Consider the following 15,812-nt stretch of genomic DNA (forward strand, 5'->3'; position numbering starts at 1 on the left):
TAAATAGAATAAAAACTACTGTGGCTAGAAGGCTGGAATTTGCTATGTTTGATGATTGGAAGGTGGATGATCAGCATGCCAATTTGCAGCCCTCTAGCCTCAGTAGTTTTTAAGATCTGAGGGCGGACAGAAAAAGTACGGACAGAAAAAAGTGCGGACGGACAAAGCCTGTACAATTTTCTTTTCAGAAAACTAAAATCGTCACTGGTACATTCGTACTTAAACTCCTGATTCATGGGCGAACACCCTGTGCAGAAAACTAACCACAACTTCAGCCACTTCAAACACCCTCACAGAATGTTCATAAAGAGCACGTTAAACCACCTTGCACATACTACTCCATGCAGCCCTATCTTGTGAATATACTTGCTTTCCAGCACCTCTGTCACCATATTCATCCAGTACTCTCGAAGCCGCGACCTACTTCTTGTCACTTCAGAATGAGACACTTCTCACAAACGTGTCACCCTTATTGCCCAAAAAAGGAGCCTGACCTTACAAGAGAAACTTCCAGATGAATTATTAATACAGTGATCAAAGGCCCAGATTAGAAACACTCTCCCGCAAGTCGTGACTGGTGCACCCGTGACGAAAAGACACCATGTCCGACCGCCCCCGTGACTTGTAATCTGCGAGTCTTCTGCTACAAGTTCGAGAGTTACTCTGTCATCATTAGGGCAGTTCGAGAGTTACTCTGTCATCATTAGGGCAGCCTTGAGTTTGCCACTTCGAAAGCCGTATATTTGATACACTGCTGAAGAGTATATACGTCTGAGAGTTTTTATTTTTTTTATTTTAGGTCGTCTGTGAATGAGAGTGGAAAGTTTCAATATGGTATTTCCATCATGCATTTAGTCAACTTATCAAGTTCTGATTCGACCATGCTGTATAAAACTTTACAACATTTATATAAATTGATTTACTGTATTCCTGTTCAAATGGAACATCTTTTTCAGCTTTCTCATACATCACAGAAATTTCTTTTCCTTTTTAAGTTTTATTTTCATTTTTATTTCACATGGCCAGCATATATGAGTAGCATGCACTATCTTAGTCACAGGCACACGACTCAGATGGAGTAGAGTATATATACACTGTGGCATACACTACATAACTTTCAGAATTATAAAACTAGTTTTTAGCAGGAAATACTGAGTTCTTAGTGTGTATAGGAAACCTTAAATAGATAATCTATGCGCAAAGAAGTACAGTCAATAAATCAGTAGAAATGCTTCAGAAGTTTTTAGCAAACACCAATTTCTTTCAGCCTCTGTCTAAGGAGCCATCTGCAAGAATTCAGAAGTAATGTTGCCTAGGTCAACATACCATTTGGTATCCTAGCCTTGTCCAGTCAAAGTTGATTCATTACCAGAAACATAAAATATTCTGAAAATAGTAAAGGCTAAGAAAAGAAAACAAAATCAGTTTTTTTAGAAAGAAAGAAAGAAATTCTAATATTCGCACAAATAAGGAAAGACTCACTTTTTTAAAACCAATTTCCTATTATCTCTGAGGATTCATGAAGTATGAACCAAAGATTTCTTAAAGAAATGCACTATTCCAGAAAAAAAAAGAAATGTGATTTCTATTTAAAAAAAATTACCCGACAACAGAAACCAACATTTGTGCTGACGTGAGAGCCACGAGTTGTCAAGAAAAAATTAGGTGTGTTTTGTTGAATATTTACGAAAAAAATAAATAATCATAAGAGACTTTAAAAATGTCAATCATAAAACGCCACGTTATTTTTCATTTAGAAAACAGGGGAAAAATAAATAGCAGAAAAAAACAGATTATATATTAAGGTCATTTTTAGACTATCAATCATAAATTATGGTCAATAAAGACGACAGTAAATACTTGCCTATCGGGGCTTGATAACATCATTGATTTTACGTCGACTTTATAACTATTTTATGCATCGGAAATTATGGTTTTACCAGAGTTTTATCGACCTATAATGTCACGGAGGAGACCCAATAAAAAGACATTAAAAAATCGACGGAGGTAAAGAATTGGAAATGCGCCGGAAAAGGAGTGGTATTATGACGGTGCATTCTTTGTACCCACCCTCCCTCTCTCTCTCTCTCTCTCTCACTCAGTTGACACTATAAAACCTTGCAACTGAAGTCCTCACGGGGTTTCTACATCTGCGCTACATTTTGGATTCAAGGGTTAGTGGCAAAAAGCGTAACCGAAAAGTGTGAAGAAATCGAGAATTTTAAAAGTCAATAGGTTTATTAAAAATATTACAAATACATGCATACATTCATACATTATACATATGTATATGTACATTATTATTATTATTATTATTATTATTCAGAAGATGAACACTATTCATATGGAGCAAGCCCACCAAAGGGACCACTGACTTAAAATTCAAGCTTCCAAAGAATATGGTGCTTATTAGGAAGTAAAAGAAGGTAAGGAAAGGGAATTACAGAGTGAAGAGACCTCGCTTATTAAAAAGAAAAGAAAAATTAATAAATCAATAAATATACATATTTGCTTTTTATACTTAGGTCTTCGTTGGATTTTAAAGGATTCTCAACCAGTACTTCTCATAATGGCTACTCCATACTTTCTTCCAGTTGACAAACTTCCCCACTTGTTATTTCAACAACTCCTAAGGCGTTATCTACGAAACAGCCACTTAGAATTCCTTCCTATATGCTTTACCCACAGCAATCCACGATATACTTTCCGATACCCTTCTCTCATATATTTTTCCCATTTTCAATGCAGCTACATGCAATATCCTATTGCAGATGATAAACCTTCCACGGGCGCATGAATTTACAAAGGCCCGCGCACTTTCAACCATTGAGACGCGCCCGATCTCTCTCTCTTGTAATTTCGGAGAAGCCCAAATCACAGCGCGCAGTATGTGCGAGCAGAAATCAAATGTAATTCCTGAAATTCCTGATTATTTACAATGTAATTCCTTGTCATTTCCGTGAATTAGTGGTCTCTCGCATCTGGGATTTGCCGGTGTATGCGAAGTGTTGTATGTAATCAGGTCTTTCGCGAGAGTGATATGGAGAAACTTTCTTTCCGTTTGATAAAAGACAAAATGAACACAAAACGCGATGTGGTATATATCACACTTAGGTTTTCGGTCCCTTGCCGGAAAAATAAACGTTGGCTGTCTTACAGATATCAGGTTTCGTTTTAGCCTATTCTTTATTGGGTTTTTGTTATTTTTTCATATTTAGGTTTCGTTTTAGCCTATTCTTTCTTGGGTTTTTGTCATTTTTTCTTATTTGGGTTTCGTTTTAGGCTATTCTTTGTTGGGTTTTCATTATTTTTTCATATTTGGGTTTCGTTTTAGCCAATTCTTTATTGGGTTTTTATTATTTTTTCATATTTAGGTTTCGTTTTAGCCTGTTCTTTATTGAGTTTTTATTATTTTTTATGTTTTTTCTTTTTTTCATTATCTTTTTACTTATTAATCTTGGCTTGATTTTATTAATATTATTCATTATTTTATTCAATGTAGTTTATATTGTAAATTTTCTACTTACTAGTTTTGGCTTGATTTTATTAATACTGTTCATGATTTTTTTCATTATCTGTACAGACTGAATGTGAATAACACCATTATTTACTTTTGTCAATAATCTATCATTAATACATTAAATACCACTCTTATGTACATAGTGATGACATCAATGAATATTCGCGTGCACAACTTATGATAGTACATTAAATTAATGTACTCATGTAAAAAGTAATACCATTTGCAATCGCTTCGTGCTCATTTTAGGATAACGTATAAAACATTCTTCTAGCTTACATAGCGACAACACGTGAAATAACTCAGAAATGTAGAAAAAAAAATTTCTTAGACACAAAACTTAATATCAGTCTCAAGTAAAATGAAAAACAGGAAAAAAATTAATTTCCATGATATAAAAAAAATAATTTCCATGATATTAAAAAAAATTTCCATGATATACAAAAAATAATTTCCATGATATAAAAATATCATTTCCAAGATATAAAAAAAATAATTTCCATGATATCAAAAAATCATTTCCATGATATGCAAAAAAATAATTTCCATATAAAAAAGTTTCCATGATATACAAAAAATAATTTCCGTGATATGAAAAAAAAAATTTCCATGATATAAAAAAATAATTTCCATGATATACAAAAAAATCTTTTCCATGATATAAAAACATTTTCCGTGATATAAAAAAAATAATTTCCATGATATACAAAAAAATGATTTCCATGATATACAAAAAAATTTCCATGATATAACAAAATCATTTCCATGATATAAAAAAAAATAATTTCCATGATATACAAAAAAATAATTTCCATGAAATACAAAAAAATAATTTCCATGATACACAAAAAAATAATTTCCATGATTTAAAAAAAATTTCCATGATATAAAAAATATTTCCCATGATATAAAAACAACATTTCCATGATATACAAAAAAAAATAATTTCCATGATATTAAAAAAATAATTTCCATGATATACAAAAAATAATCATATCATGATATACAAAAAAAATTATTTCCATGATATAAAAAATAATTTCCATCATATGCAAAAAAAAATCATTTGCAAGATATACAAAAAAAAATAATTTCCATATTTATACTGTAAATAAAAAAATTTCCACGATATACAAAAAAAGTAGTTTCCATGATACAAAAAAAAAATAATAATTCCCATGATATAAAAAAAATTCCATGATATAAAAAAATCATTTCCATGATATACCAAAAAAAATTAATAATAATTTCCATGATATACAATCGTATGATTCTTAGAAGGGTGGACAAGACTTCTCTTATTAGCATGGCTTTTCTATGTGAGTGTATGCGCGTGTGTGAGTCTCTCTCTCTCTCTCTCTTCTCTCTCTCTGCCTGTCTGTCCGTACGCACGCCCTGTCCCAACCTGTCTCACGGTCGGTTGAATATGCATGAATTTCAGGTAACAATCAATTGCCTCGTCTGAGCTGTCCAGCCCCATCCCGCCATATTATGTAATATTTATTTGCGCGCTTTTTATTTCTGGTTTTTATTTTGTTTTTAGGACTTTTAGGACGTCGTACTCTTTTTAAAAAATTGTACTTTTTAAATTTTGTCTCATTTATACAGACTTAATTGCCTATCAAAACGACAATGATGATTTACAATATACTGATAGAATATAATTGCTGTGCAGTGTAATGAAGCAATTGGACTGTTATGTAGTATACTGAAGAGATTGGACTGTTATGACAGTCCAATCTCTTCAGTATACTACATAACAGTCCAATTGCTTCATTACATTGCTGTGCAGTGTAATGAAGCAATTGGACTGTTATGTAGTATACTGAAGAGATTGGACTGTCATAAAATATATTGAAGTATTGATTTCCTTAGACTGTTATACAGCATATTGAAGTAATTGGACTGTTATGCTGTATACTGAAGTGACTGGACTGTTATGAAATATACTGTGGACTTATGCAGTATGCTGAAGAAATTGACTGTTATGCATTATAACCTGTTAAGCATTATATCATGTAAGTGGACTGTTAAGCAGTATATTGAAGTAATTGGACTGCTATGAAGTGCACTGATGAAACCTGACTGTTGTGAAGTATATTGAAGTCATTGGACCTATGCAATATATTGCAGTCATTGCACTCTTATGTAGTATACTTCAGTCACTGGACTCTTATGCAGTATATTGCAGTCATTGGATCTATGCAGTGCATTGCAGTCATTGGACTCTTATGCAGTGTACTGCAATAACTGGACTGTTATTCAGCATACTGGAAGAAACTGAGCTTTATGCAGTACGCCCTTGTAACCGGAATACAGTGTAACTTATAAAAATAACTGAGTTTGCAAGCTTTATACCAAAGTAATTACACTTACATACACTTAAAGTAATTGTTCATTGTTATGATATGCAGAATAAGAGAGCAACCAGGCGTTGCAAAAAGTGGTTGTTACTGATAACCAATGAATGAAAAGAAGCTTCAGTTATACCCAGAGTGACAACATACCTTTCAACCCATAAATCAACCGATCCTTACATATTTCCCTCCCAAAAATTTCGTGTGACTCGAGTCACAAAAATATATATTCCACCAATTCTTTCCCCATTTTTTTTTTCTCTCTCTCTCTCTCTCTGTCATTCTTTTTTCTCGGTCTCAGTTCCTCGACTATTTTCCATCTTCCCCTGCGCCTTCCCTCATACATCAAAACCGATGGGCTTTGTCAGTGTACACCCAAAGCCTGCAGGGCTTAAGGGTCGTAATCCTTGTCCCAGGACACTGAAGTTCCGTCCATATCGGCAGGACTTCGACCTCTTACTATCTGCTCAGTTTTGTCTGATACAAGGGGGATTCTCGTCGAGGGCGGAGCCCCGTTTTCTACAAGCAAATTAAAGGTAGACTTTGTTATTATAGGATAGGGGGAAGTTTTTTTTCTAATACTTTTTTTATTTTTCCTTCTCGGCTCCAAATACATCCTCATAATCTCCTGACAAACATTCGGTTTGTTTGTATGGTCCGTTTTTGTGTTTTTTTGTTATTTTTATGTGTTTTTTCAGAGATGTTATATATATATATATATATATATATATATATATATATATATATATATATATATTATTATCTCTGAAAAACACATAAAAACAAAATGGACCATGCAAATAAAAAGTATAAATACATATCTCTCTCTCTCTCTCTCTATATATATATATATATATACAGTATATATATATATATATAAATATATATATATATATATATATATATATATATATATATATATATATATATACATATATATATATATATATATATATATATATATATATATATATATATATATATATATACTATATATATATATATAAAGGGGTGTAAGGGTGCCTCGAGGAAGGCATAGCATTCCTGTACCTCAGGGAATCTGTGTGGATGAAGCTGCTAGCCTTATGTCCATTGTCTTGAGCCTATCAGAAAAAAAAAATAAAGCCCTCACTGGCTAAATATATTAAGATCTAGCTGTGAAAGTCATATTTATATTCGTCTGTCTATCTGTCAGTCTGTCAATTCAACTTACACTCACCAAGGGTTTAACTCTATCAGCTTCTCACTAAGTCAACTGATCTGTCTATCTGTCTGTGTATGTGTCTGTCACGCCGACAGACTCACATTTAGGCTAACTCTTAACTTTTCCTTTCCCAAATCTCCAGAGCATTTCATCAAACAGCTTTATGAGTCCCGAAAGCAAAAGAAAAAGAAAAAGCAGAAATCCAGTGAAAGTGGCTGTTCTTAAGGAGTCAGTCTTCGAAGGCACAGATTCACCAGAGACTCGATAAGAATAGGAGAAATGAGGCTATATTCCTCTTCTTCTTCTTCTTGTTCCAAATGTTTCGTGGCATCGACTCAGTTCGGCTGAGGGTGTCACATGAAGAAGTATTCCACGGCCCAAGAGAGAAAGTCTATTTCACAGACTGCTCGGTGGCCTCTGGCCTTCATTCAGCGTTTCAGAATTCAGTGCAGAGCGGAGGGGAAAGGTTTGATGAATTCCTCAAGGTTTGCGAGAGAGAGAGAGAGAGAGAGAGAGAGAGAGAGAGAGAGAGAGAGAGAGAGAGAGAGAGAGAGAGAGAGAGAGAGAGAGGATTTTGATGATGGAGGTATGAATGATACGGAAGGGTTGATAGAAGAGCGGTATGGATTTAAAAAAAGGATTGCCAACGAAAAAAAGCTCTTGAGAGAGAGAGAGAGAGAGAGAGAGAGAGAGAGAGAGAGAGAGAGAGAGAGAGAGAGAGAGAGAGAGAGAGAGAGAGAGATTTTGACTGAGAAGGTAGACAGATGATAGAAGGATTGATAAGAGAAGGTTAAAAATATGGATTTTCTTAAAAAAGCTCTTAGAGATCAAGAGAGAGAGAGAGAGAGAGAGATCTTGACTGAGAAGGTAAGAGAGATGACAGAAGGGTTGATAAGAGTAGAACAATAGGTCTTAAAAACAGGATTAAAAATGTATGATGAAAAAGCTTTTGAGATAAATTCTTGCAGTTGAATCTACAGAGAGAGAGAGAGAGAGAGAGAGAGAGAGAGAGAGAGAGAGAGAGAGAGAGAGAGAGAGAGAGAGAGAGAGAGCAAAGCATCAGGGAATAAAGAAGCATTCAGGGATGCGGAAAAGGCATCATGCGTTGAAGCGCGCACGCAAGCAGGCAATAAAGGGAGGGTATTATTGACACAAGCAAAAACAGGGGAATAAGGTTACACAGGGAATACCAGACAGAAATCATTTCATCAGTATTTCAAGAATTCTTAGAAAGTTGGATTTCATTTGCCATTTTCCCGATGGTTCAAACACCTGAGAATATGACAGTGATACGGTTGGAAGAAGAGGAGGTATGTGAATCGGAATGCATAATCATATGAGTGTATTTTGATAGTTAAAAAGAAAACTGTGTGTTTGAAAGTACGCAGACATACATAAATGTATACTGCCCTAAATTGGAAAACTGCAGTATCTGCAAAATTTTCGAAATTGAGATATACCACCTACTGGGCTCGTGAAACACTAATACACAAGTTACTACAGTTTCAGAGTGATTCTTCAATGCTTTGTTTAGTGGGTCCCATTTGCAGTATTTGCAAAATTAATAGTAAGGCAAGGGAAAACTGCAGTATCTACCATTTTTCTCATTTATGTATTTTTGCAGATACTGCAGCCTTCCATTTTTAGGGCACTCTAGACTAAACTGAGAAGTAACTGTGAATTATATCTTCCCCTGAGCTTTGTCATCCACAAATCTCCACTGATCTCCAGCCTCCATTCTCACAGTTGTCAATCAAGTAGGTCCAATGACTGAGAACAAATACGGAATTAAGGTAGCGTTTAAAAATCAGACTCTGGTCGGATGGTATAAAATGACAAACGAAATACAGGCCCGAGAAGAACAAAATAAACAAGTAAAAAATGCGCCCAAGTTTCTTCGGAGCAATCGAGTTTTCTGTGCAGCCGCTACAGCGTACAATCAAGGCCACCGAAAACAGATCTATCTTTCCGTGGTCTCGGTATAATGCAGTATGAGCCGCGGCCCATGAAACTTTAACCACGGCCCGGTGGTGGCCTATCTTATATCGTTGCCAGAAGAATGATTATGGCTAACTTTAACCTTAAATAAAATAAAAAAAAAACTTTTGAGGCTAGAGGGCTGCAATTTGGTATGTTTGATGACTTGGGGTGGGCGATGAACACACCAATTTCCAGCCCTCTAGCCTCAGTAGTTTTTAAGATCTGAGGAGGTGCAGACGGAAAAAAGTGCGGACGGACAGACAAAGCCAATGAAAACATATCAGAATATATCCTTTTTAGCTCTATGAGAATGTTTAACTCATAAGGCTTTTTCTCCATAGGAACAGAATGAAATTACATCCATTTTGACAAACATTTTCGTAAGTCAAGAATGATATAATATCATTCTGTTTCTATGGAGAAAAAGCCTTACGAATCAAGCTAAAAGGATATCGGATACGTTTTTATTGGCGAAGAACCAAGGCGGCATTGATTAAACGTTTTCTTGAAATGAACTTGATATATTTTCATTGTTTTTTTTTTTTTACAGGTGAAGAAACTAGTACGAGTTACAATTTTTCTCAAAACAAACTGGATATGTTTTCTTTACCACACCCCGGCGAAGAGGTTAAGACAGAGCTCCACGTTTTCGCAAAAGCAAACCGTTCAATTTTTTCCCATTTTCCCGCCCTCCATTGACAAAGAATTAAAATGAAAAACAATTTAAAAACCAAAGAGAAAAAGGCGACGTTATCCCGACCATTTCATCCCTTACAAACTCGTCCTTGGAACGTTTTCCAGGAGAAACAAGGCCCAGAGAAGGCCTGATAGTTCCTCGCGATTGGCGATAAGTACACCATAATGAGGGCTTCCGAAGTTACGCCCTTTTTTTAGCCTCTAATCACTCGATAACGCCTCGATTTTAATTGATATCATCTGCCCCTAGTAGTCTTCCCCACCCCAAACACCCTCCTTGCTTCCCCCTACCCCACCCAAACCCTTTCCAACCCCCCACGCACAAACAGCTTCCATATCAGTCTTCATGACAGCAAAACTTTGTCTTTCCAGAGGATATATTCCATTCCACTGCTGTGCATGACAGTAAAAATCCGTCTTTCCAGCGAACTATGTTTTCTTGATTTCCATGTTCCAGTTTCTCGATTTCATTAATTCCAGGACGGATTATGGAAGCTTAGGTAAAGAAACAACTTCCATCCCACCATGGCTTCTTTGGACTGCCTTTTTTTGTCGATTTCTTTTCTCTTTCAGAGGACGGATTATGGAAGGATAGAAATTTTTTTTTCAAGTCGTCTTTCCATTTCTTTCCATGTTCCAGTTTCTTGATCTATTTTAATTTTCAATTGCCGTATGACGTTTCCAGGTCGGATTATGGAAGCATAGACATAAAAAACAGCTTCCATCCCACTGTTTTCCAGGACAGTAAAAGTCTGTTTTTCCAGCGGGCCGCTTTTCATCGATTTCCACGTTCCAGTTTCTCGATCTCTTAATTTTCCATTGCCATATGTCGTTTCCAGGTCGGATTATGAAAGCATAGACATAAAAACAGCTTCCATCCCACTGTTTTCCAGGACAGCAAAAATCTGTCTTTCCAGAGGACTGTTTCCCAATTACCATGTTTCTCGATTTCTTTTAATATTCCATTGCCATGTGTCGTTTCCAGGTGGGATTATGAATGCACTGACATAAAAACAGCTGAAGAAAATCTGTCTTTCCAGAGGGCTGTTTATAACCCCATTTCCATGTTCCAGTTAATCGACTTCTTTGATTTTTTAATGCTTCATTTCATTTCCAGGTTAGATTATGGAAGTCTGGAACGAGATGATTATCTACAGAAATCGACTGGTAATTCTTCGTAACCGTGATCTCTCTCTCTCTCTCTCTCTCTCTCTCTCTCTCTCTCTCTCTCTCTCTCTTTGTCTGTGTTTGGCCCGATGACCTCATTGTTCCAGGGCGTATTACAGTGGTGCCATAGGCCTACTTACCATTGGCTGCAAGCTTCGTGACGTCATTACCATCACGCGGCGGGTAATTGGATGGGTGCTCCGAGGACGCCCTCCGATTGGCTGCGCTCACCCGTGGCACCGCCGCGATTGGCCGGAGATGATGTCATGCTTTAAAACAGGTTGAAAGGCTGGATGGGACTGAGAGAAAGAGAGAGACAGAGAGAGAGAGAGAGAGAGAGTGGGCACGTTTCCGCAATGCATCGCTCAATACCCAGTTGTTGGATGCCCGTTCTTATTGTATCGTCCATTTCTGGGCATTTTATCGTAATTATGTGTTAAATATTGAGCCAGTTTCCAAGGGTAGATGGCTGCAGTAGCCGTATCTTTAATACGACCGGAATACCCGAGAGAAATCCGCTCTTGGCATCCGCTTTGAAACTAGGCGATACCCACCGAAGCGAGCCCGGGGCTCGCCCGGGTATGAAAGTGGACAAACTTGGGCGGGGAGAGGAGAGGGGGAGATGGAGGGGGAGAGAGAGAGAGGGAGGGCAGGGGGGGAAAGGCGAAGTCTGCGGAGATGCTGGGCGTGAAAGATGTGTGTTGTGAAACGTGGTTTTTCGTTTCGACAAGGCTCCCCGTGAGCTCCCCAAAAATCCGAGCGCTCCGGGACCCAGCGCCAGCCGCGCGTGGAACCGAGTATCTCCGGTGGTCTCGCTGGAGAAGTAGTGGCAGGAGTCGCAGGAGGAGGCGGAACCTCCGCCAAGGAAACCGCGATAAATACCGACGACGACGAAGGCAGCGGCGGCGTGGTGGCGTGTTTGTGTGAGTGTGTCTCCAAGGGGCGGAAGCAGCGGCAGCAGTAGCACCGCCACCACCAGCAGGCATTGGAATCTGCAGGAGGTCTCTGATAAGAGCCCTGGAAACTACCAGAAAACAAAAACAAGAAGAAGAAGAAGAGGTAAACAAAAGATGCATTAGAGAAGGCTGAGTTTGTGAGCGCAACCCGACGGATTTGTGGTCGATGTTGAGAGCCCTGGAAACTACCAGGCAAAAACAAGAAGAAGAAGAAGAGGTAAACAAAAGATAAATTAGAGAAGGCTTAGTTTGTGAACGAGACCCGACGTATTTAGGGTAGCTACCGAGAGCCCTGGAAGCTACAAGAAAAAAAAGAAGAAAAAGGAGAAGCAGAAGAAGGCAACTAGAGAGGAAGAAGGAAGACTAGAAGAAGGCGTGAGTCTGTAGACGAGACCCGACGACGGATTTGGGGTAGGGAAGAGAGTTGATGGCTGCTGATGGCAAGAATGCCAGAGGGTGTGTGGGTTGCATCAAGATTCCCCGTCCGTCCGTCCGGGAGGAGCGTTTTTGAGGACTCGCCAGTGAGTCAGGAAGGCGAGGAGGGAAGTGCCCGATTGGTTTTTCCACTCAGGAAAGCAGACACAGCGAAAGATAGAAACAGATAGAAAGAGAAACAGGAAGAACTGGCTAGTGAGATGCGGTGCTCAAAAGGGGAAAGAATAAGCAGAGACGGAAGGTGAGATAAAACGCAGGTGATAAAAAAAAGTTTGTGATAGATTTCGTGAATGGTGCTCAGCGGTGGTACAGTGATGCCGAGTCTGATTCGTGTGGATTCGTGAACGGCGAGTTAGTGAATGAGAGCCGATAGAAATCAGTGATTATTCACGAGGTGAAGTAAGTGAACTGTATTGAAATGATACCTACAGATAATGGAAGAATTCCACTACGAAATAAGTGAATATTGGTGACCAGTTAGTGACTAATGCAGGTAAGGAGATTTTATTGCTAAAATTCAGGCTTCTACAAATGACAAAGTAATCAGCTCAGAATAAAACTAGCTATATAAACGGCCAATAAAAAATGGAAAAACGACCAACCTCAGTGACATACTAAAAAAAAAAATTTGTCAGGAAAAATCTGCAGCGACAAAGCAAACTCACTTGACAGAAACAATGGCCGGACACAACATAGGAAGATGAACAACAACCAACGCAAGAAGAAAAGAGAAAAAGATAAAAAAAGAGAAGAAAACCTAGAGAGAAATACAAAAACGAAAGACAGTCAGTGACTGTCGTCTTTCCGTCCTGCTGCAACGCGAGCAGAGTGGTTTTTTTTTTAACCGACTGGTCGATAACTGTCGGAAGTCGACGGCAGGAGAATGAGGAAATACCCGCTGGATGTCGAGTCATGACGGGGCTACATGCCGGCGATGTAAGTTGAACCGTGGTTTTTTTTTTATACTGCTGTTGTTATCATAATTGCTTTTATTAAGGCTCCGGAGAGGTTTGGTCTTCGTGGTGTGAGTACAAACTGTGATATTCCCAGTTTTATTTTTTCATTGATATCGAAATCTATTATTATTATTATTGTTATTATTATTATTATTATTATTATTATTATTATTATTATTATTATTATTATCCAGAAGTCCCTCCTTTCCTTTTATCCGTTTTATGAATACTAGCCAACTGTTAGCAAATATTTGGAAAGAAAAGACAGTGTTATTATTATTATTATTATTATTATTATTATTATTATTATTGCACTAACACAGTCGACTTGTTTATACGAAAGAGTTTTCGCTTTAAGAGCATCGATAATTAACTAATCATTTCAAGGTTTACATATGTGCAAAATATATTTTCAAGGGAAGTTTGATTTTGTAAGGAGTTAAATCTGTGACATAGTGGAGCAAATAATAATAATAATAATAATAATAATAATAATAATAATAATAATAATAATAATAATAATAATAATAATAATAATGCACATGAACTTGACATCATGAGGGCTGAATTTTGAAAGCAATAATTTAGAAAATATAGGAAATACTAATTTAGAAAATAAAGGAAAAACTATGGCTAACGCAGAGAGAGAGAGAGAGAGAGAGAGAGAGAGAGAGAGAGAGAGAGAGAGAGAGAGAGAGTGTTCTGTATAGTACACATTTTCATACCGACAAATTTAACCATGCACAAAAAAAAAAAAACTCCCAGAATTTGGTGAATGAACTTCTCATGGCCTCATGAATGAGATGAATAAAGGAGTGAAAAATCCGCACATGAACCCTTGAGCATTATGGATTAGAAAAAGGTTAATTTTCTTTTTTGTAAAATATCTCCCACGTCCAGCTCTTCAGTTCCAACCAGAAATATGGGGAAAGATGAGTTGGAATGTTAGAAGAAACTTTTTGTCTTGTTAACCATTTCAATTTCTATTAATATCATTTAAAAATGATTTTGATATTATTCACCAAGATTTTTTACGATTTATCACGAACTGCAAACTCTTATCACTTACAAATATTGAAGTTAACATTGCCATTCTGCAATTTTTCCCATATTTCTAGTTTTTATACATTTCTGTTTTCCTATAATGAAGGGTTTCAGCCACATAAGACAAAATAAAAATTATGTACATTAATCACTTTTGTCTATAAGATTATCAAGTGTACTGGAGCCATTAGAGATTAAGAATATTCATATATAGCGATTTTGTTTTCATATATATAGGGTGCGCAAATTAAAAATTACAAAGAATATTAACTTTTGAATTGCCGTACTGTTTTATTTATTTATATATTGTTTTATTTGGTTAATGATATATTTATTATTTTTTCCAGCTGTGATTCATTGACATAAATTAATACTGCAACGAATAAAGAAACCTAGATAAATATAGAACGAATCGGCGAAAGCCAATATTTGAAAAAATGAAGCTTTGATTTTGCAGTTTTCGAAATTGCTATTTTGTTCTGAATTCAGGATATTTTTAATACGGATTTTCCTCAGGTGGTTTTGAAACAACTAAAGAAAAAAAACAGGCGGTTATTGTAAGTATAAACTTTCAAAAAAGATTAAATTTGCTTTGAATTATTAAATTTGATCTAAATTAAGGCTATACTAGTAAGACTCCACACAGATAATTTTCATTTTTCAACTAAAAACCCCGCGTTTAATCTGGAAAGAACCACTGATGATGAATATCACTGAGAATATTGAGTTTTTTGATAGATATTTCCTTCTAAATACAGACTATTCTGAGACGATTTACACAGCTAATCTAACTCCTGAACTAATAAGAAAAAAATAACACGAACGGCTGATGATGAATATTACTGAGAATACTGAGCTTTCTAATAGATATTATCTTCTAAATGCAGGCTATTCTGACAAGAATTTACACAGCTAATCTAACTCCTGAACAAAAAACAAAAACATAATTGCTTGACTGTCAATGAACAGACTTAGACAAAATTTTCCTCAAAACATTAAGCTTTCAATCCACAGCCTTTCAATAAACTCAGGCTGTTTAGATGGGATTTGAAAAAGGAGTTTTGTATTAGACACAAGCTATCCTAACGAGACTGCAGGTTTGCAGTAAACTCAGGCCATTCTCATAAGATTTGACAATACGGTTTTTGCAATAAACTCAGGCTATTCTCATAAGATCTGACAATACAATTTTGGAATAAACACAGTGACTTCTAAGAGATTTGACAAAACAGTTTTTGCAATAAACTCAAGCTATCCTAGCGTGATTTGACAAGGCAGTTTTTGCAATAAACACAGGCTATTCCTAAGAGATTTGACAGTACGGTTTTGCAATAAACACAGGCTATTCCCAAGAGATTTGACAAAGCAGTTTTTGCATTAAACTCAAGCTATTCTCATAAGATTTGACAATACGGTTTTGCAATAAACACAGGTTATTCTGGCGAGATTTGACAAAGCACTTTTGCAATAAACTCAGGCTAGTCCTAAGAGATTTGA

At 36.4% G+C, this 15,812-nt stretch overlaps 1 protein-coding gene across 2 annotated transcripts in view; it reads left to right on the forward strand.

Moving 5' to 3' along the window:
* Positions 1-15,812, forward strand: part of LOC136830598 (Kruppel-like factor 1) — a 96,229-nt gene that overhangs the window by 53,930 nt on the left and 26,487 nt on the right. The window contains exon 1 of one of the 2 annotated variants that reach the window (XM_067090144.1): positions 11,615-13,251. The exons of the other annotated variant lie outside the window; for it this stretch is intronic. Coding sequence (XP_066946245.1) covers positions 13,228-13,251 — 24 coding nt within the window. The 5' untranslated portion in view covers positions 11,615-13,227. Of the gene's footprint in view, positions 1-11,614; positions 13,252-15,812 lie in introns of those variants that run through there. 2 annotated transcript variants of the gene reach the window in all.

Source organism: Macrobrachium rosenbergii, chromosome 47 (genome assembly GCF_040412425.1).
Source record: "Macrobrachium rosenbergii isolate ZJJX-2024 chromosome 47, ASM4041242v1, whole genome shotgun sequence".
In the NCBI taxonomy this organism is placed as follows: domain Eukaryota; kingdom Metazoa; phylum Arthropoda; class Malacostraca; order Decapoda; family Palaemonidae; genus Macrobrachium; species Macrobrachium rosenbergii.